Here is an 18266-nt window from a genome sequence, read left to right as displayed (position 1 = left end):
GAGGGAGGAGGACGAGAGGAAGGAGTCTCGGCGCTTGGTGGCGGAGGAGGAGGAGCGTCTACGACGACGAGGGCGCCGTCCTTGGCGGCGGAAGAGAGTGCGGCGGAGGGGCGCCATGGCCGTGGAGCTTGGAGGCTGGGGACCCCAGGGACTGTCTCTGCATGTTTGCCAGTGAGCGTGAGAGCTAGAGACGGCGAGAGAGAGAGAGAGAGAGACGGAGAGCGATGTAGCTTGTCTTTCGGGCTTGCGTCTGTATATTTACTTTAATTTTTATTGCTTTTGACTTATCTTCTTCAACACTATTAAAATAAACCTTATATTCCCTCGTGAGTTCCTTTTCGTATAAATTATTTTAATTGGTCCCTATTTTTCTCATCCGAGAAAACCTACCAAAAACCTCAAACTTTTTACAGTATGTTTATTTCACAAAAACTCAAAATTTTAAAAATATTTTCCAAAAATGATCATATGTATCATTTCTAAAAATAAATGAATGATGAATATTTTCATCACTTATGAAAAGAGTTAAACATAAATTGTAATCGATAATTAAAATTTTATATTGACTAATTTTTCAAAATAACATAACCAATTATTTTTCAGAAAGTATTCTCTAAATTTTAAGTTTCGATTAAATAGCATACGTTTGATCCAATCTCTTTTCGTGACACAGTCCAACACAACATCGCTTATAAATATAAATTTTTGATGCCGTGAGCAAAAACATTATGTTAGATGCGTCATAGTGTGCACAGTCTACAATATTTTAGTGTCACCAAAATTTTAAGGGTTATGTGACGTAATTTAGGATTTTTTTTTTTTTTTGGTCAGTCCATTTATAACCGTTGAGAAAAATCCGCGCCGCCCTGACTTGCATGAGTTCCAACGGACACATCCTCGCGAATTCCTAGGAAGGCCCCCGCGCTCCTGACGTGCCAGTTTGGGCTTTTGGGCTTTGTCGAAATCGCGACGCGGTGAAATCGCATTTCAGACGTACCCTGGGGCGAATGGAGGTGGGGGCCCAATAGCCCAACTCCGCCACGGGAGCAAAAGCAACGGCCCAATTACATTTGACATATACCCTCGAGCCTCGGTCGCCGAGTCATAATCACATCCCCAGACGCCCGAGGGAGAATGGGCTTGGAGGCGCAGGCCCAATAGGCCCAATAGGCCCAAATCGGTCGCGCGGTGGGGGAAGCAACGGCGCAGATCTCGTTCCAGACGAATCGGTGGGGCGGCGGGGCGACATAAGAGCGACGCGAAAGCGTCACTGCAATCGAAAGCCTCCCTGGCGGCTCTGGAAAAATCGGATATCCACTTTTCCGCAGTTGCTTGCTCGAAAAGAAATGTCTCGAATATTCTCTCCATCCTCCTCCTCCTCCTCCTTCTTCTTCTTCTTCCACCACTGACCGAGTCGCTCGGGAAAAGCCGGAGGAAATCGGAGGTCGAGACGGAGGGCGCGGAGAACGAGGAGGAGGAGGAGGCGATGGTGCTGTGGGAGATCACGCTGGCGACGGCCTACGTCCTGGGGCTGAAGCGGACCTACAAGCTCGCGCTGCGGATCCAGCGCCGCTTGATCGGCCCCAAGCACCCCAAGATCCGTCAGTTCCTCCACCGGTAACTTCCTTCCTCTCCCTCTCTCTCTCTCTCTCTCTCTCGAATCGTTGATCAGCTTCCTCTATTATGCGTGTGTCGGGTCGGGGATTCGGTGTCTTGACGTCGCGAGCGAGCCGGAGTTGTTCAATCGAACTATTGCCGCGGGAAATGATCGGGAGCTCTCCAATGGATGGCTTTTTTTTTTCTTTTCTTCATCGGGAGCTGATTTTTTCGAGCGGTTTGCTGGGATCCATTGCTGTCGTCTTGCTTCGATTGGAATGTGTCAAGTGGAGTCGTTTAGCTGGAAGTAGAGATTGTTAATGATGACTGTTCGAAGAGAGCACGCAGAGATTTCTGGGCGCCGATGGTTGTCCTATGCAATAGCCTTTTTTTTTTTTTTTTGGGTCATTTGGCTTCGGTTATTAGTAGGCTGTATTGAACGTCAGGACTAATATTATGATGATGAGGATGATAATGTGCAAATGTCTGGAGGGATGTTTTGTCGCTCTCGTATATATTGGTTTGAGTTCCTGTTGAGTGTGCTCTTGGTCTGTGTGAGCTTGTACCCCGACTTGAGTTTCTTATGCCCGTTGGGGAGGCCAGGTTATGGGGTGAGTGAGGTTCTTTCATGACTCTGCATGGGCCCATGGTTGCAAGCTGCCAATGTGGCGTATGTTCGAACTCTTTGCTAACAAGATGAGGATGGGTTTCCATTTACGATGTGGTTTATTCAGGAAGTTTGTACTACAGGAGTCCATAGAGAGTGGGGCAGATTAGTCGAGCTACTCGATGCACTTGAACACGCTATGCTGTCTACTTGAGTGTTAACTTGATCTTTTTCAATGTTGAGCAATTTACTATCGATTTCAGTTGACATTGATCGTGTTTGATTGTGACCAGACTTTTGAAATTTGCTCAAGCTCAGAAAAGATTCTATTTTTCTGGTAAGCGAGTCGGGTTCAAGCATGCCAAGTACTCCATTGATCCTCACTCGATCTCGAGCCTAATGCTTTTGTAGTCAAGTATTTGGCCTTAGTTCTGAGTCATGCACGAAACAAGAATGTCGTAGGCTCAACTCGGCTTGATTACACCCCTAATAGAGAGATCAACTCTGTTGCTAGGGCTGATGGTCGATTTTTGTTGGGAGTTATAGCACCTTACAATGTGGAAGATAGAATCATGCTATATTATATCTATCATAGATCACATCACAATGCACTCTTGAAATATGATAGTCTCTTTACTCAATGTGCAAGATGGGACTTAGGTGATCACATAGTTTATGATACAATATGATTGCAAGGAAGTGCTTTTTCCTTGGTTACATAAAAACAAGTTTACTTCGCTGGGCCACATGAATCCATCTGATGAATATTTTCCTCAAATTTGACCGAGACTTTGTTGGGTAATCCGTTGTTTTTCACTGTACATTTTTACTTTTCTTTTTCCTTTTGCTTTTATTTTGAGGGAGAACATATAGAGAGGAAAACATTCGGGATATAGAATTCAGGGTGAAAGCATAATAGGGCCCTGGCAAATGAGGTTCATATCTACTGCTTTTTCTGTAGAAATATCAGTTCAGTTCTCTAGCAATTTACCAGTTCATGGAGTCATAGCTTCTCCTTATGCTTTTGTTGGAACTTCTTAGATTTGTTGGTCTTTGGCATATTATGAGCCTCTAAATTGTCATATTTAATTCCGCATGTCTATAAACTTCATAAATAAGTTGTGCGGTTAGTTAAAACCTTAGATGTTGTTTATGGAGCTGGAAATCTCAAGAAGGTTCTTAGCTGCATTGTTTGGTGTTATGAAGTGCATTGCTATCGGTAGTCTTTTGGTAATAACCTAGTTGTAAACCTCATAAGAGCAACTGCTATGAGACAATAAACTCCAACTTATGCAGTCGATGAAATTTTTTTTATTACTTGTTGGTTGAAGTTTTCTGATAAAATCTTTCATCCATTCTGATTGTTCTCCATCTTTCACTTCAACAGACGAACTCGTGTTGTGTTTGATGTGGCGCTGAAGGTTCACAGGAACATACAAGAGAGAGACATTGAAGTCGGTCGGAATCTTGGCAACTGGATTCTACGTTCGCTGGACCGGATCAAACCGTCAGCCCAAATTCGCTGTTCTTCCTCAGGGGAAGCCCTAGCAATTCAAGCACTGGCATGAATATGACAAAGCAGATCAAAGGCACTTCACAGTGGAAAAACCCTGGGACTTTCAGCTCATCCAAAAATCAAGAATCTGATCGGCGCATGTTTTCCTCGTTAAAGAACACATGGCCCAGGCCTTTCCTACCATCACAATGATAATCCAGTCGGCAAAACCCACCAGCCGAATCACGCAGTACAGGCATGTCAGCTATGGGCCCGAAGTGCCGAGGTCGCATTTTGCTCGTGGTCAATTTGGTGGAGTTTTCCGAGAGGACATACTGCAGTGGATGCTGCATAGATGAACTCATGGAATTTCCCTTGTATCCCAGACACGGCAAGCTTATATCCTGTTCCTTCATTTTCAATTTTTCTTGCCTTTGTTGTAATGGCGGTTCATTAGGGTCTTGATTTTCTTTCGTGTAAATTCTTATGACCCTCCCTTTTTCTTTGGAAGTCTTTAATATCTGAAATAAAAAGGGTCCTCTGATCGTTTCTACTGGCAAAATAACGTACGAGATCATTGTTCAATTCGGAATTGCCAAACTTAGGCTCGGCAAAGGCTGAAGTCGAAAGTAAAGCCCAAAGGGCCAAGATTCTTCTCAAATAGGCCCCATGCCGAAAGAACCCTACACCTAATATATCGTATAGAAACTTTAGAGCATGTATAAACTTCATTTTCTTGAGGATGGTAGCACTTTATCTCTCACAATTTTACCTTGTTCTTCGGCTAGGTCTCTCTATATTCTATTTTCCTCTCCTCTTCGAAAACGACCGACGATACGTGGGTTATTTCCATAAATCATTTGACTTTAAAGCGAATTGAATCAATCAGACTTTAGCGCATAAAAGCAAACGACCCAACTCGATTAAGCAAAAAGAAAGGCTCATAAGCAATTCGTAAGTTGGGAAAGCGATGCTATTCTCCTTTCGAATCGTGCCGTTTTCCCCGCAAAATGATAGGAAGAGACGGTTTATGGCTTCTCTCTTTTGAATTGTGCCATGCTACGATTCCCCAAAGAAGGGAGAGATCATCATTATTTGTACTCCCACAGAGAGAGAGAGAGAGAGAGAGAGGGAGCTACTTTGGAAAATGGAAAGGAGAAAAAGCGAAAGAAAACGCGAGAAAACAAAGAGGAAATAATCATAAAACCAAGAATTGGGTTAATGGGTTCTTGTCATAATCCGCACATTTGTATCAGCCACCAGTCGGTCTAGATTTGTGGGGTGACTGGAACACGATCTCCCTGCTGATTAGCCCTCGAGAAAAGATTCAATATGTTTCATCTTTTGATTTTCGCGTATCGATCCAAGAACAGGATCCTATACCTATGGAGCTAATCTCTCTTCTCTCTCTCTCTTTTTGGGGAGGGTGAGAACTCCATATAAGAAAACCTGAGTTACTTGCTACTTTAAGTCTCGCTAATCAAATCCCTTAGTTTTTATAATGCGATAAAGGGTCGCCGAGCATATTTTTGTTTCGAATTGAGGAAAGAGTGTCCCCCATCTTCTTTCTTCTTTAAGGTATTCAAAGTCGTGTGATTTTTGGGGAATATTATGCAAGTCTTCCACTCAATCTCGTCTTTTGGGAGAGTTTCCTCCTGAAGCCAGTTTTTCAAAAAGTTGATAGCTCCCCACTCAGGACATCCCCATCGCCACAATTATTGAAAATGCGTTTGCACGAAAATATTGTATCGTTTGAAGAGAATCGTAACACTTTAATATCAGTCAATCACACTTCGCAAACTCCCCCACTCCCCCAACCCCCATCAAACTCCTTGCAACAGGACGGACGCGTTCTAATACCTCGACTTGTCCTACTTTCTAGTAATATCTTTTAGCCAAAAATTCCTCCCCGAAAGTTACGTCGAGTCGTCAAAAAGATTGCTCAAGAAATATGCTCGACTCGTGACATACCCTTTGCCGAAACTTTACCTTCATACACATCCTGACATACCTATAAACACACGTAGACCTGGTTGACAGTAACCATAATTAATCAGCACAAAAGCCGGTGTCAGAACAATATGACCTTTTCTTCTTGGTGAGTGCGTGAAATGAATTATATGGAAAACATCGCATCCTTTTGGGAGGTCTAATCTGAATATAATCTCGTTGACTAAGTTGATTTGCCAATTAACATATGGGCATGTGCACTTTCCTTGTCTCGGGTGTATGGGGTGATTGTCAGGCCAAAACATTTTATCTAAGTATGATTTAAAAGGAATCAATATGTACGGTACGTCATTGGCGGTATTTATATAAAAATTGAAATAAATTTTTCCAAGAACCGAAAAGAAAAATAAAGAAAGAAAGAGAAGTTGTCCTTTTGTGCCGGAATTATTGTTTGCTTGAACTTTACTTGATTCTTAGCTTTGGTTAGTGCGATTCCAATAAGACCAAGAGATGTTGGGAAAACCCCCGGACCATATGCATTAATGAATGGTAATTAATGTCCAACGAAAATAATAATAATTTATGTTAATTAGTGTCGGTGTGGACTTGTGGAGGTCAATTACCCTCTCTGTCCCTCTCATTATTAGAAAATAAAAAATAAAAATATTTTCTAATAGTAAAAATAAATTATTAGTATATAAATGTGTGTCTATAGATTGTCATGGGCCAACTACTGTATGGCGAACATGTATCCTTGTCCATGTCGAGTGGTTTGCCATGGATGTCTTTCAAGAGAGAAGACAGCAAACTTTTGTTAGGGAGTCGTTTCGCTGTCAGGGGCAACATTATAATTCAACCTTCATAAATACTTTTTACACATGCACTTAATAGTGAATTGAAATATGACCCCTCTAATTAAAAATGCCCTTTTAGTAGTTTCACATCGTCTAACTTTCAAACGGACGCAAGTGCTATAGTAATCGTTTTTTTTTTAATCGTTAATCATTCTATTTAGTCATATTTGTACCGATTTATTCAAATAAGAAAGAAGCAGGCGTGAGGTTTGAAACCAAGCAGGTTCGAATGTGCTTGGTGTGCATCGGGCTCTCGTTTCTTATCACCTCGGAAGATGACAGATAGATGAGTTTAATGTACTTCATTTTCTTGTGCAGCGTGTAAATTATGGACTTTTTTTCCCCATGTTTCCACAGTTTCGGATTTAATTACTTTAACATGCAACGTCTGTCCTTGGGGATAGCTGAGGGGAACATTAAAGAATAATTTGCAAGTCGTAAGGAAGAGCCACAGTACAAAATCACCACCCCGAATAGAAGACACTCTACATACATATTTATATTCATATAATATACATATAGAAAATAAATTTTCTACTTATAACGAGGTATTAATGCAAGATTCCTTTACTCGAGAAAACTAAGATCAAGACTTCCAAGATGGTCATGGAATTTCGAACTAACAGACAGATTTAGATGCTTCCGCACCAATATCTTTATGCGGCATCCTACACGGGAATCCCTCCAAAACATGTAAAACCCTAAAATAATCTCGCTCGGGACAAGGCATGCGATCGCGAGGTTTGACGTTGATCGGATCGTTAATTATAATAATCGCTACATGCCTTGATGATTAGGTGAAGTCTCCACCACTGGTTCCGGAGAACACAAGTGTCAGTCTCTATGCTTCTGTTCTACGTCGGCCTCTGCGAAAAATTAATGTGGTTTGAGCATTACAAGCATGGACACGAATTATACTATTCAGACCCCTTGACGAGGAATAATATATGTTTATTCACATAGATTCTAATGCTGTCAGGAAGACCGGAACCCTAGAGAAGAACACAGAGAGATAAAATGATAGTTTTCTCAAGCATTCAATATGGCGAATTACAAAGCAATGTTAGTCTAAGCCGCTCCAATTGATTAAAAAGGAGTTTTATTTAATTAACATTTCGATTAAGAAGTTTCCTCTTACCAAGAAAAGAAAAGAAATTGTCGGTTCTCGGGGAGAACCCCACGGCTTTACCTTGTGATCTTAAGTTCGGCTTAGCTGTCTAGCCGTCTAAAGAAACGACCTAGAAACCATGGTGATGACGTCTCTAATTTTCTGTATATTGAGATTTTTATATCTGCAGAACAAATGGGTCAAATATAAAAGGAAAAAAATTCAGACAATTACTTGGGGAAATAGTCATGAAGCGTTATTGAACAACTTATAATATGGAGAAAACATATTGATCTATATCAACAATTTGCACATAAAGTTTAGGGAGTTGGGTAACGATGGAATTGAGAACCAAGTCGGTCAAAGTCAATTCCCAAAATGTGGGATCATACATTGAATCTATCGGTTCCACCAAGTCCTAGTTCTAATAAGAATTGCCATCTTTCTTTTGACATTTCTTATTTTAAATTTTGATAAACTATCTATGACCTAGAACTAAAAACCTAGAGCTTGACATAATAAAGTTAAGAAATTTTCATTACAAAATCAACGATCTGTCAAAATGAAAAATAATTTAATCTTTGAAAGAAAAGACCCAGAGCTTGTTCTATTGTATCTAGAACCACCGATTCTATGGTTCTATATAACCAAAATCATTGATTCCTTCTTCGGTTGAGCCAATTCAACGTTGGAAATATGGAATGTACATGTTCTTCCCAAAGACAACGTGTAATCTTATTGATCACGGTCGATTCTGACCAAAGTAGGGATCTAAGAGACACTTGACATACATTAACCCTGCCATTTTCTTAAATGAGTCTTGTGCTCGAGCAAGTGCATCGTATGATAATGCTATTGCCTAATGTAAAAAATGTTTTTATAGTAATGATATTGATTGGTCGTTTCTATACGAAACTACATGGCACGAGTTCGCAACTTGCAAATTAACCAACAGGGCAAGCAAACAAGATAGAAAGACGTCACTGAAAAGATGTTGAAAGGCTCAAACAAAGAACAGAAGAAATACATCGTACGTCATAACGTTTTTCCCCGATGGGCGTAACTTCAAAAGAAAAGCAAAAGGGTGAGACAACTTAATGGGCAAAATCAAAAAGCTACCATGAAAAGAACACAAAAGATTGCAGCTGAAAGAAGATGCACAGATAACCCACAAAAGAAACTTTTGATGTGACACTTCCTCAAATTCATGCACCTCGCCTTGCCAAGATATAAACTTAAGGGTACCTGCAAGAAAATTGAGGTACATTCTTAATCTTTTGGATAAGTTACAAGAATGGTATTTAGGATGACTATCCGCAAAACCCTAATTCGAACTATCCCGTAAATATCTTGATATATGTATACTTATAACTTCATTAGTCAGTAAATAGAATTCTACAGCGCCAATGAGGTGAACAAAATACAAACCCAGGTTATAATTAGATATTACATTAAGAAGCATGAGCAGGAGATGTGGATTTGTTCTGTCTCTTGCTTCTAAATTCTTTGCTTCCATCCGTTTTTTCCGAAAGTAAAAAAAGGTCAAGGTTTTGAGAAGTTATGAACATATTAAACATAGATGCACGTGTCGTTGTTTGTGTATTTTGAATGTTTCGTTAGTTCATGCTAATTAAAGGTCAAATCGTGCGAGCTGCCTATACACTATTTGGAACACGGAATGCAAAGTGAAAAAGCAAACTCCCTCCCAAAGAAAAAAATGCAGTTTGAGGAAGCAAAAGGCAATTAATTAGACAAAGGGATTGGAACAAAGGTGGGGATTTCTATCTTTCATGAGAAAAGGAAGAATCAACAATCTTTGAGCATATAGAAAGATGATGCTAAGCTTTTTAATGCCTTTAACAGCCTGGTAAGCGTTACCTTGATTTTTGCTCTCCTATTTCTGGAGTCACGAACGTCGGTAGGTCCCCCACGCCCTTTCATTAACAGACGGTCAAAAAGGGGCAAAAAAAAAAGGAAAAAAAAGACCTCAACTAACAACCTAATGGACATGGGCCTAACTCCCTTCCGACCAACAAATAAATAATGGTGGCCAACTTCCATTAAAAAAAAAAAAAATCAACTTTTAAGTTAAATCCAAACTCCACCTCAAAACTTTGTTTTTATCTAAATAAAAGCTTCAACTTTCACTTTAATCGCCATTGGTTTCTTTAAATTATCGATATCATGACCAGTTAAAAATTCACATTAGAATCTAAATTTTTATCAATACCATCACCTTCAAATTGAACAACAAATGTCTATTGATATTGATAATCTTGAACAAATCGGTAGTGATTTTTGGACGTATAGGTAGATTTTAAACTAAAATGACAGTTAGTAAATTTTTTTAACAGTTAGTGAATTTTTTAAATGAATAAAATAGTTCGGGACAAAATTAGGATCTAAAATTGAGGATTTTTTTTTATAGGATTATCCCTACTATAAGTCAGGATCAAAGGATTTGTTGGATTTTTTTATTTTTTATTTTATATAAGTTCTACAATTCCGTAAGTCTTCAAACTCGAAAAAGGATAGGTGGAGCTATTTTTGGATTTAATGTAATGCACTTACACATCAGATTCATGACATGATGGAAAAATTATTGGAGGAATGTGCTTAAAAATCAGCAGAATCCCAGTTGTTTTGGTGGGTCATGTGATGGGGTAGTACACAGTTCTTGGCTTAGCAGATGCCAGTAAGTGCAGCAGTGAACCAACTACATATGACATGCCTTTATGCCCGACTGATGGAAGAGATGCTTCATACCGAAGGTTTCATTTTCTTTTGTCTGACGAAATTAAAATTACTATTTGCAACACAACAGTGTGCAAATTTTTCATGTAGTTTCCACTTAATTAGATAATTCAGTAAATATATATATATATACAGAGAGAGAGAGAGAGAGAGAGAGAGAGAGAGAGAGAGAGAGAGAGAGAGAGAGCATGGAAAGTTAGAGAAAAATTAAATTGAAAAGTTTTAATCGTTTGAATTAAATGGAATATTAAATTACAAAATATATATCATGTTGTTCTCTAAGGAGTAATGAGTATGTGCTTTTAAGTAGTGTTATGTGAATTTTTGGAAGGTTGTGGTTAGTAGAAAACTCAAACGTTTTCAATTAGTGCTTATAATCCAATCGAGAGTGAAAGATGGCCAAATTAAGTTGTTAAGTTCGACTTTGAATCAAAAAGTAAGAGGATCGTAGCATGCCTTGAAGCGTCAAAGGCTTTGCAAAACCTATATTACTAGTTATGCAGAGATATTGAATTGGAAATAACAATAAATTGCATGAGATCTTTATTGAATCAGAACAGATGGCTTGCATTCTTGGATGCCATACTTGCTCGATGATTGAAACTGAACATGAACGGCTAACGGAGATGAGTGGAATTCGTAGTAAACTTAATCTAATTCCAAACTCAACCTCAAACTTAGGCAAAATCTAATTTAATTCGATTTGCCATGAATAATCTTCTCATTTTCGTATCTCTAGAGTCAAAACATTCCATTTTCATACATAATTGGTCCGTTCATATACTTCTCGACTCTTTGTATGCCTTTTAAATGGACCATTGTGTTATGCCTTAGGATATTCCACCGCAGGAATCTCTAATTGTATTGACTTGCATGCTACTCTTTACAACTTCTTATCTTGGGATAATGGATAATCCTGACTGGGTCTTTTAATTTTTGTGTATACTTGGAGCGAATTGACCGTCGCCACATGGCATATGCTTCACTAAAATCTAACCATTGGAAACTTGTCATCAGTGAGCTCATCAGGCATCTTTTTGATGGACCTTGTGAGTCAATTGCATTATCACAACTAACATGATCGGTGAGCTTATCATGCATTCTATCAATCGGTTTTACAAATGATGTCAATGGTCGTGGCATGGTTTATGGTCGTGGCATGGTTTGAGCCATTTAGCTTCTTCACGTTGGGAGCAAAATTTTTGGGCCTGCTGTCAACAAGTAGACTGTTTTCTTATGATACGAGAGAGCCCTAGATTTTCAATGTGATTTGTCACTCCGCATTTCCTCCCTTGATGGGATATTCTTCTTTATCGGCTTTTTGATCCAATAGTTTGTCCTTGTCATATTAAAGTGAGGAGGAATGATTACAAGAGAATGTTTTCATATTTTACTGCGAGCACGACCTTAGGCTCGGTGAACGAACATTGTTAACTTAGTTGTTGACCATTTTGTAAGTACGATGAAAGGTAAAATGAAAACATCTAACACCCATTGATAAGTTTGGTGGTGTTTGGCCAATGGATGAAAATTTCATGATTGTCCAAGTTACATTGTGGGTTTGATATCCATTTGAAGAGATTCATGCACCCAAGGAAGAAAGTATATCATGAATGGCGCATACCATGTGAATATGCTTTTTAATCATTACGTAACAGATAATAATAACCATATATTCATAAAAAGAAAATCATATCGAGTTGGTGATATCACATCCAAAAAAAGCGATTTATATATATATCAAATGTATATCTTAACTAACATCGTTGATCGTTTTCTCAACACTATCATATAAGATTGATCTTATATGTAGACGGCCGCATGTTTATTCTGTGTGGCAAAAATACTAGTTATATAATTCATTCCCATGAAACCCACTACAAATCTTACTCGCACATAACGTAGACTTATCTTGTTAAAAGGACGGTAGACAATATTTACATGGGTTTAAAATCAAAGATTGACCTTACCAAAAGAGATATTTATTCCACACGGGTTAACCCCCAAAAAAAAAAAAAGCACAATCCTTTTCTCCCAAAGCACAAGAAATGAAAAGGAAAAGGAGAGTAGTAAAAAAGAATAACTGAAGTCCCAAATATTGATAACTTTTTCCCCCTCATCTTTTCCTCCCTTTTCCCCTTACTGCCCTACGCCCACGTCACACAAAAGGCAAGGAAAAAAAAAGAAAAAGGAACTCCTCTGTCTCCTCTCTCCCTCTCTCTCTCTCTCTCTCTCTCTCTCTCTCTAGCTCCTCAAGTGTCATTTTTCTCACTTATACTTCACACAAAAGGAAAACGAGGCCGCTGTCTTCATTTTCCGCTCTCTCTTCTCTCTCCCTCTCTCTCTCTTCTCCATCTCAAAGTTCTCTGCAACTACTCCTTCCTCAGTCTCATATTGATCTAACCCCATCTATGAATCCAACCCTCTCCTCCCTCTTCCCAACTTTAAATTCCTCCACCCAATAACCAGATCACCCCAAAAACTCTCAGCCTCCGCTGTTTTCTTTAAGGGTTTTCTGGACACACTTTTACCTAGAGCCTCTTGATACACCTCAGTATCAGGGAGCCAAAGAAAGGAGGATATATTATCAGAGGGAGAATCCGAAACCGACGTGCCGTTTGTTCTTTCGTGGTCCTAAATGGAGCTCTTCCCAGCTCAGCCAGATTTGTCCCTGCAAATCAGCCCGCCTAACGCCAAATCGGCGTCCTGGCGGCGGACGGCGGAGGAAGATGTGAACCTGGGCTTCTGGAAGAGGCCCTCGACTCGAGCCACCACTCCTTGCCGTCCTCAATGGCGGCCAAGAACGACGCCCGCTTCGATCTATCCCTGTCGAATCCGAGGGCAGGCCACAACGCCGTTGGCGGCAACACCATTCCGGAGGGCAACAATAACGTCTCTTACAACCATCTCCACCAAGGCGGCAACCATATCCACTCCTTCCAAAACCAAAGCCAGTACTCCAACAGTAATCACCACCAGCATATGCACCAGCATCATCACTCGGTGTTGCAGCATCAGCCACAAGGGCTGAGCCAAGAGCTCGGCTTGAGACCGATTAGAGGCATCCCGGTGTACCACCAGAACTCTTCTAGTGCTTTCCCATTCGCCACTCAACTTCAACATCTAGACCCATCGCCAATTCATCACCCGAATAGTAGTAACTCCCTAACAAATAGTGCCAATTCCATCGCTTCGAACCTTTGCCATTCACACGGGCTGGTGAGATCGAGGTTCTTGTCGCGGTTCCCGGCAAAGCGGAGCATGCGGGCGCCACGAATGCGGTGGACGACTACGCTGCACGCCCGGTTCGTCCATGCGGTGGAGCTGCTCGGCGGCCACGAGTAATGCTTCTCATCTTTGTATTCTTTGCGATTTCTCTCTTTTCTATGACGTTTTTGGCTCATCTTTCCTCTTCTACAGATTTTTATTCCTTCCTGCAAAAAAAAAAAAAAAACAAAATCGGGCTTCATTCTTTAGAAGTTATGAAAACAGGAAACCAAATAAGAAGAGAATATTTACTTTTTCTGCTTATTCTCCTTTTCTTCTCGTGGGTTTTTTCAGGAGCCACACCAAAGTCAGTCCTTGAGCTGATGGATGTTAAAGATCTAACCTTGGCACATGTTAAGTCTCATTTACAGGTAATAAAAGCACCTCATTTTTATTTTATTTCAAGATTTCTCTTTCTCTAATTAATCGAAAAGCAAGAAAATGTAGCCACAAATTCTGTCTCTTGCATCTTGTGCTTTCTCTCTGAGAAATTGCATGACGTTAAGCAGTAATCCATTTTTTTTTCTCCATGGCGTTTATAAGCCTCACCACTTGCATTATTCAAAAGCTGACATTGTACTGGAGGTCTGTTTAGTGCGTTGGTTTCAGATTCCAAGATTTTCACAGCTTAAGCCCTTTGCACACTCTTTTCTCTACTAGATCTGATGGTCCTGCAAAGAAACTAATCGTGAACAGCTTTTACTCTCAAGAATCAATAACCCAAGTCAAAAAGAAAGAAAAATAAATTAATAGGTTGGGGGTGGAGAGAGAAGAGAGGAGGAGTTGCTGTTATCGATTTCAGAGAAACAAGTAAAGACAAAACACGAGGAGTTCAAAGTGGAGTCAGCCAAGCCGAGAGAAGAGCACAATTATGCTGAGTTTTTTCTTTTTCTTTTTCTTTTTTTTTCTCTTCAGAAAGTTCTGGGAAGCAAAAATAGGGAAAGGAAAAGGAGTAAGTACAGAACATCATCATTTCTCAATGATGTAGGTTTCAGACAGGGGTTTCTTCTGAAGTGGACACCCTTGCACAACCTTCATGCGGTTTTTTATTTGTATTTCTGCATATTTTTTGGATATGGCAGTAATGTTTTTGTATGTGCACATATTTTGGAGGCATATATATAGTTGAAGCATCATGCACGCGGAGATTAATCAGTCCCTGGTTTAAGCATTACATAAAACCTAAATAAAACACTTTCTTTTTAGGCCGATTGCCAAAAAACTCATAAACAAGTTTACTCGTGGGGTTTGCAGATGTATCGAACCGTGAAGACTACCGATAGAACAGCAGCTAATTCTTCAGGTAAGCACTAACCGGTTTTCCTTTTGTGAAAAAATGATATAAGCCATGTGTGCGATAGAATGTTTTTGGCATGCACCGTCGTGCACGAGGTTCTTATGCATCTATCTTGACCTTTATACAGGACAAACAGATGTATTTGATAATGGATCGTCAGGAGAAACTTCTGATGATTTAGTAATCGAAGTTGCGAACCCGAAAAGGCCTGAACTTGGAAGGCATGATTATCAAGATGAGTCAACACGGTCTTTGGAGCAATTCCTCAAGGTGAGCTTTTATACGTGACCCCTTTTTCCCATTTCATTTGTGTTCTCTGAAATATTAATGCCATAAACGAACTGAAATTATATATGCTTGATCTCGGTTCATTCATGAAGTGACAAGCTCCAGAAACACCCATCATCACGTAACATTACGATATTCATTCATGTCAAGAAATTGAGAAATGCATGAAGAACATTTTTGCCCATACTTCATTCTTGTCATTTTCAAGCTGACATATATTATCCTAGATATTCTCATAATTTGAGAAATTATTCTATTCAAAGCAACTCCATAAAGTCATTGTTCCGTCTTATCCTTCTATGCAAAAATTAATCTAAAATTAGGTCCCATTTAAAGCATGTAGTCCAACTTCTTTTCTGCCCCATATTTAATTATTCCCCCACAAAGTTTTTACAGAATTTGTCTGATTGTATACTTCTTTCAACCATATACCAAATTGGTCATCCATATTGATTTAAGGAGAAGGAAATGTGAGCTTACACTAAAGAAGGTAGTTTATTTTGTATTTTTACTAAGTCATTGACAGAGTTAGGTTAGTGCGTAAGAATAAAACCCCGACCATCTTCCTCTTGCGCTCTATATCAAAGAATGTACCACATACCACTGACTGACATTATAGTTTAGAGAAATGAGACATGTTCAGCGAAGAAATTCCTGAATTTTGTGGCAAAATTTAGAGGAATGTCTTAGAGAGAAAAAAATGTGAGGCACCAACTTCTCCGTCTCTTTGTCATTGATGATGGGGGCTGCGTCCGGACCTCAAAAAACACTCGATTCATCCCACAGAGTCAACGACAAATCCTTAGTCATCACGTTCAAGTAGTTGGTTGCAACGTCTGAGGTCCCTAAAGGAAGCTCAAGGTTGTCTTCTTTAAAACTCGAACCTGTGACCATGCTTCCTCGCTTGTTGGTTCTTAACCATTTTCAATATCCCATTAGGGTTGGGCCCTCCGTAAACTTGTATTACGATGGTGCAGGCATACCCCTATGAAAACTTGATCAGCAATTTTTTGGCAAGTTCCATGCATCACAAAACGACCATAGAGACTACATGTAACCTGATTGATACTTTAATACTTACATTCGGTATGTATTGCCATGATGTGAGTACTTCATATATTCTGTCTTTGTTCTTAGCTGGTATATAAAGGGCCTTTGATTTTTCTATGACCTATGTACACGGACGCATCTGAATAGTGCATGTGTAAAGTGCATAGTCATGTGGCTTTTTACAGAGGTAACAAAAAGAGGAAAGAATAATGGCCCCTGCTTTTCTCTCTCCTCCCGTCTGAGACAAAAGAGTGAAACTGGTGATGGTCTCATAACCAAAATGATAGCGAGCATAAAAGCTAACAATAACGCACGTATTACAAATTCTTATCTTTCCAAGACATGGATTCTCACTTGACAAAATCCACCTAAAAATCAGAGATATCTTCATCTTTGGATTTCGTGGGCTCTCCTAAAGTCTCTTTCTTTCTTTCTTTCTTTCTTTAAGTGGGACCCAAAAGTTTGGAAAACTTAATACCAAAGTTATATATAATTCTCCATGATGGACCCCCTCGAGGAAAACTCTTCTGCTATTCGCTAAAGCTAATATTCTTTAACTTACTTCTTGCTGTATTTTTCACGGGTAGGGGATATCACGTGGTAAGGGTCTCAACTTTCGACTTTATTACAACGTATGGAGCTCGTAAAGCAAGGACTATGTAAAGAAGAGACAATAAAGACAACTTTCTTTTTCCCATCGTTTGTTTTCCCTCCCCTGCATGGCTTCCACTGACAACTAGGAAATATTCTCTAAAACCGCATTTCCTTTGGTTTGTTCCAGGGAAGCTTGGTTGCATGGGAAGCCAGATTCTGGAGGGAGCACTCCATCTGTTGAGGTATCTATAAGGAAGACCTAGACACATTCTTTTTCTTGAAGTTTCCATGATAATCGGAGCTTCGCCAAACATCTATAGGTGTCTACGTCCCAGATTTGATCAAGCGAAATTATGTACTTTAGAAGTTGGAATACTATGATAAGACAGATTGCTGAATACAACCAATTATAGTGTGCTACATGTCGAATTTTTGTTTATTGCTCTGAAAATTCTCTATCCTATATACGTTATTAAAATGTTTAAGTTCCTGGACTAATGCCATCCATTGATTAGCTAAAGCACTTTTAAAGAAAAGTTTATCATGTCCCCGTAAACCACTTCAAAAGCTTTCACCATGGTCAAGAAATTAAAGTGTCGCCATTGGATTACTGTATTTAGGGGTAGAAAAGCTGACCTAGTTGCAATGTTTCAGCTTCTAGGTCTTTCCTTAGTCAAAGCTAGTGCCTATCTCTTATTTTATTGCCTTTCTCTTTTTGCTGTCACTTGAAGGACATGGATCAAAAGATCTCAAGCTACGAGAGGACGTCAGAAATAAGCTCGCTGTCGGTCAATCTCACAGGCACAAGTCCCATGAAGCTAAACCTGGAATTTACTTTGGGAAGGCCGCATTAATTATTTTATTTATCTTTTTTCTTTTCCAAATTTTCCTACTGATTTTGAGAGACTATTAATTGTAGCTTATTAGAAATCAGCTGATGAAAAGAATCAGGTTCTTCCGCTGAGAAATCAGAGCGAGAAAGTGAGAGAAAAACAAAAGTAAAAGAAAAGGCCAAAAGAAAGGAGAGAGCTAAAGAAAGACAAGGAGACAAGAAAGACAGAAAGCAACAAAAGTAGAGACGAGTTGGAGGAGGGAAAAAAGCGTCCTTATCAAGCTGCCTCTGAGAGAGACCCAAATCCGACATTATAAACTATATTGTAATGGCTACGTAAATATGATCCATGATGATATTGATGTTGTTTGTTCTTTCAATCAGAGAAAGTGAGAGAGAGAATGAAACAGTTCCTTTTTTGCAACTTTACTGGGGCATCATTACCTTTGGTAACATATAGTTTCTTCATCGTTTATTCTTATATTAACAAAAGGTCCATTGCTAGCCACTGTCACATGCTTTACACTCCTCTGAATAAAGGAAAAAAGGGAGGTGCATGGAAATTTGAACGAGG

At 39.5% G+C, this 18266-nt stretch overlaps 1 protein-coding gene and 1 pseudogene across 1 annotated transcript; both read left to right on the top strand.

Annotated features, from left to right (window-relative positions):
- The first annotated feature begins 1257 nt into the window (after window positions 1-1257).
- On the top strand, window positions 1258-4057 carry LOC120293530 (annotated as a pseudogene).
- Window positions 4058-13154: 9097 nt separating this feature from the next.
- Window positions 13155-13709, top strand: LOC120293461 (probable transcription factor KAN2). Its single transcript, XM_039312799.1, has one exon. The coding sequence runs from the start codon at window positions 13155-13157 to the stop codon at window positions 13707-13709; it is 555 nt and encodes a 184-aa protein (XP_039168733.1).
- Window positions 13710-18266: the final 4557 nt, after the last annotated feature.

Source organism: Eucalyptus grandis, chromosome 5 (assembly GCF_016545825.1).
Source record: "Eucalyptus grandis isolate ANBG69807.140 chromosome 5, ASM1654582v1, whole genome shotgun sequence".
Lineage (NCBI taxonomy): Eukaryota > Viridiplantae > Streptophyta > Magnoliopsida > Myrtales > Myrtaceae > Eucalyptus > Eucalyptus grandis.
The sequence above is the reverse complement of the archived record's forward strand: the minus strand, read 5'-3'. Positions and strand labels throughout refer to the sequence as shown.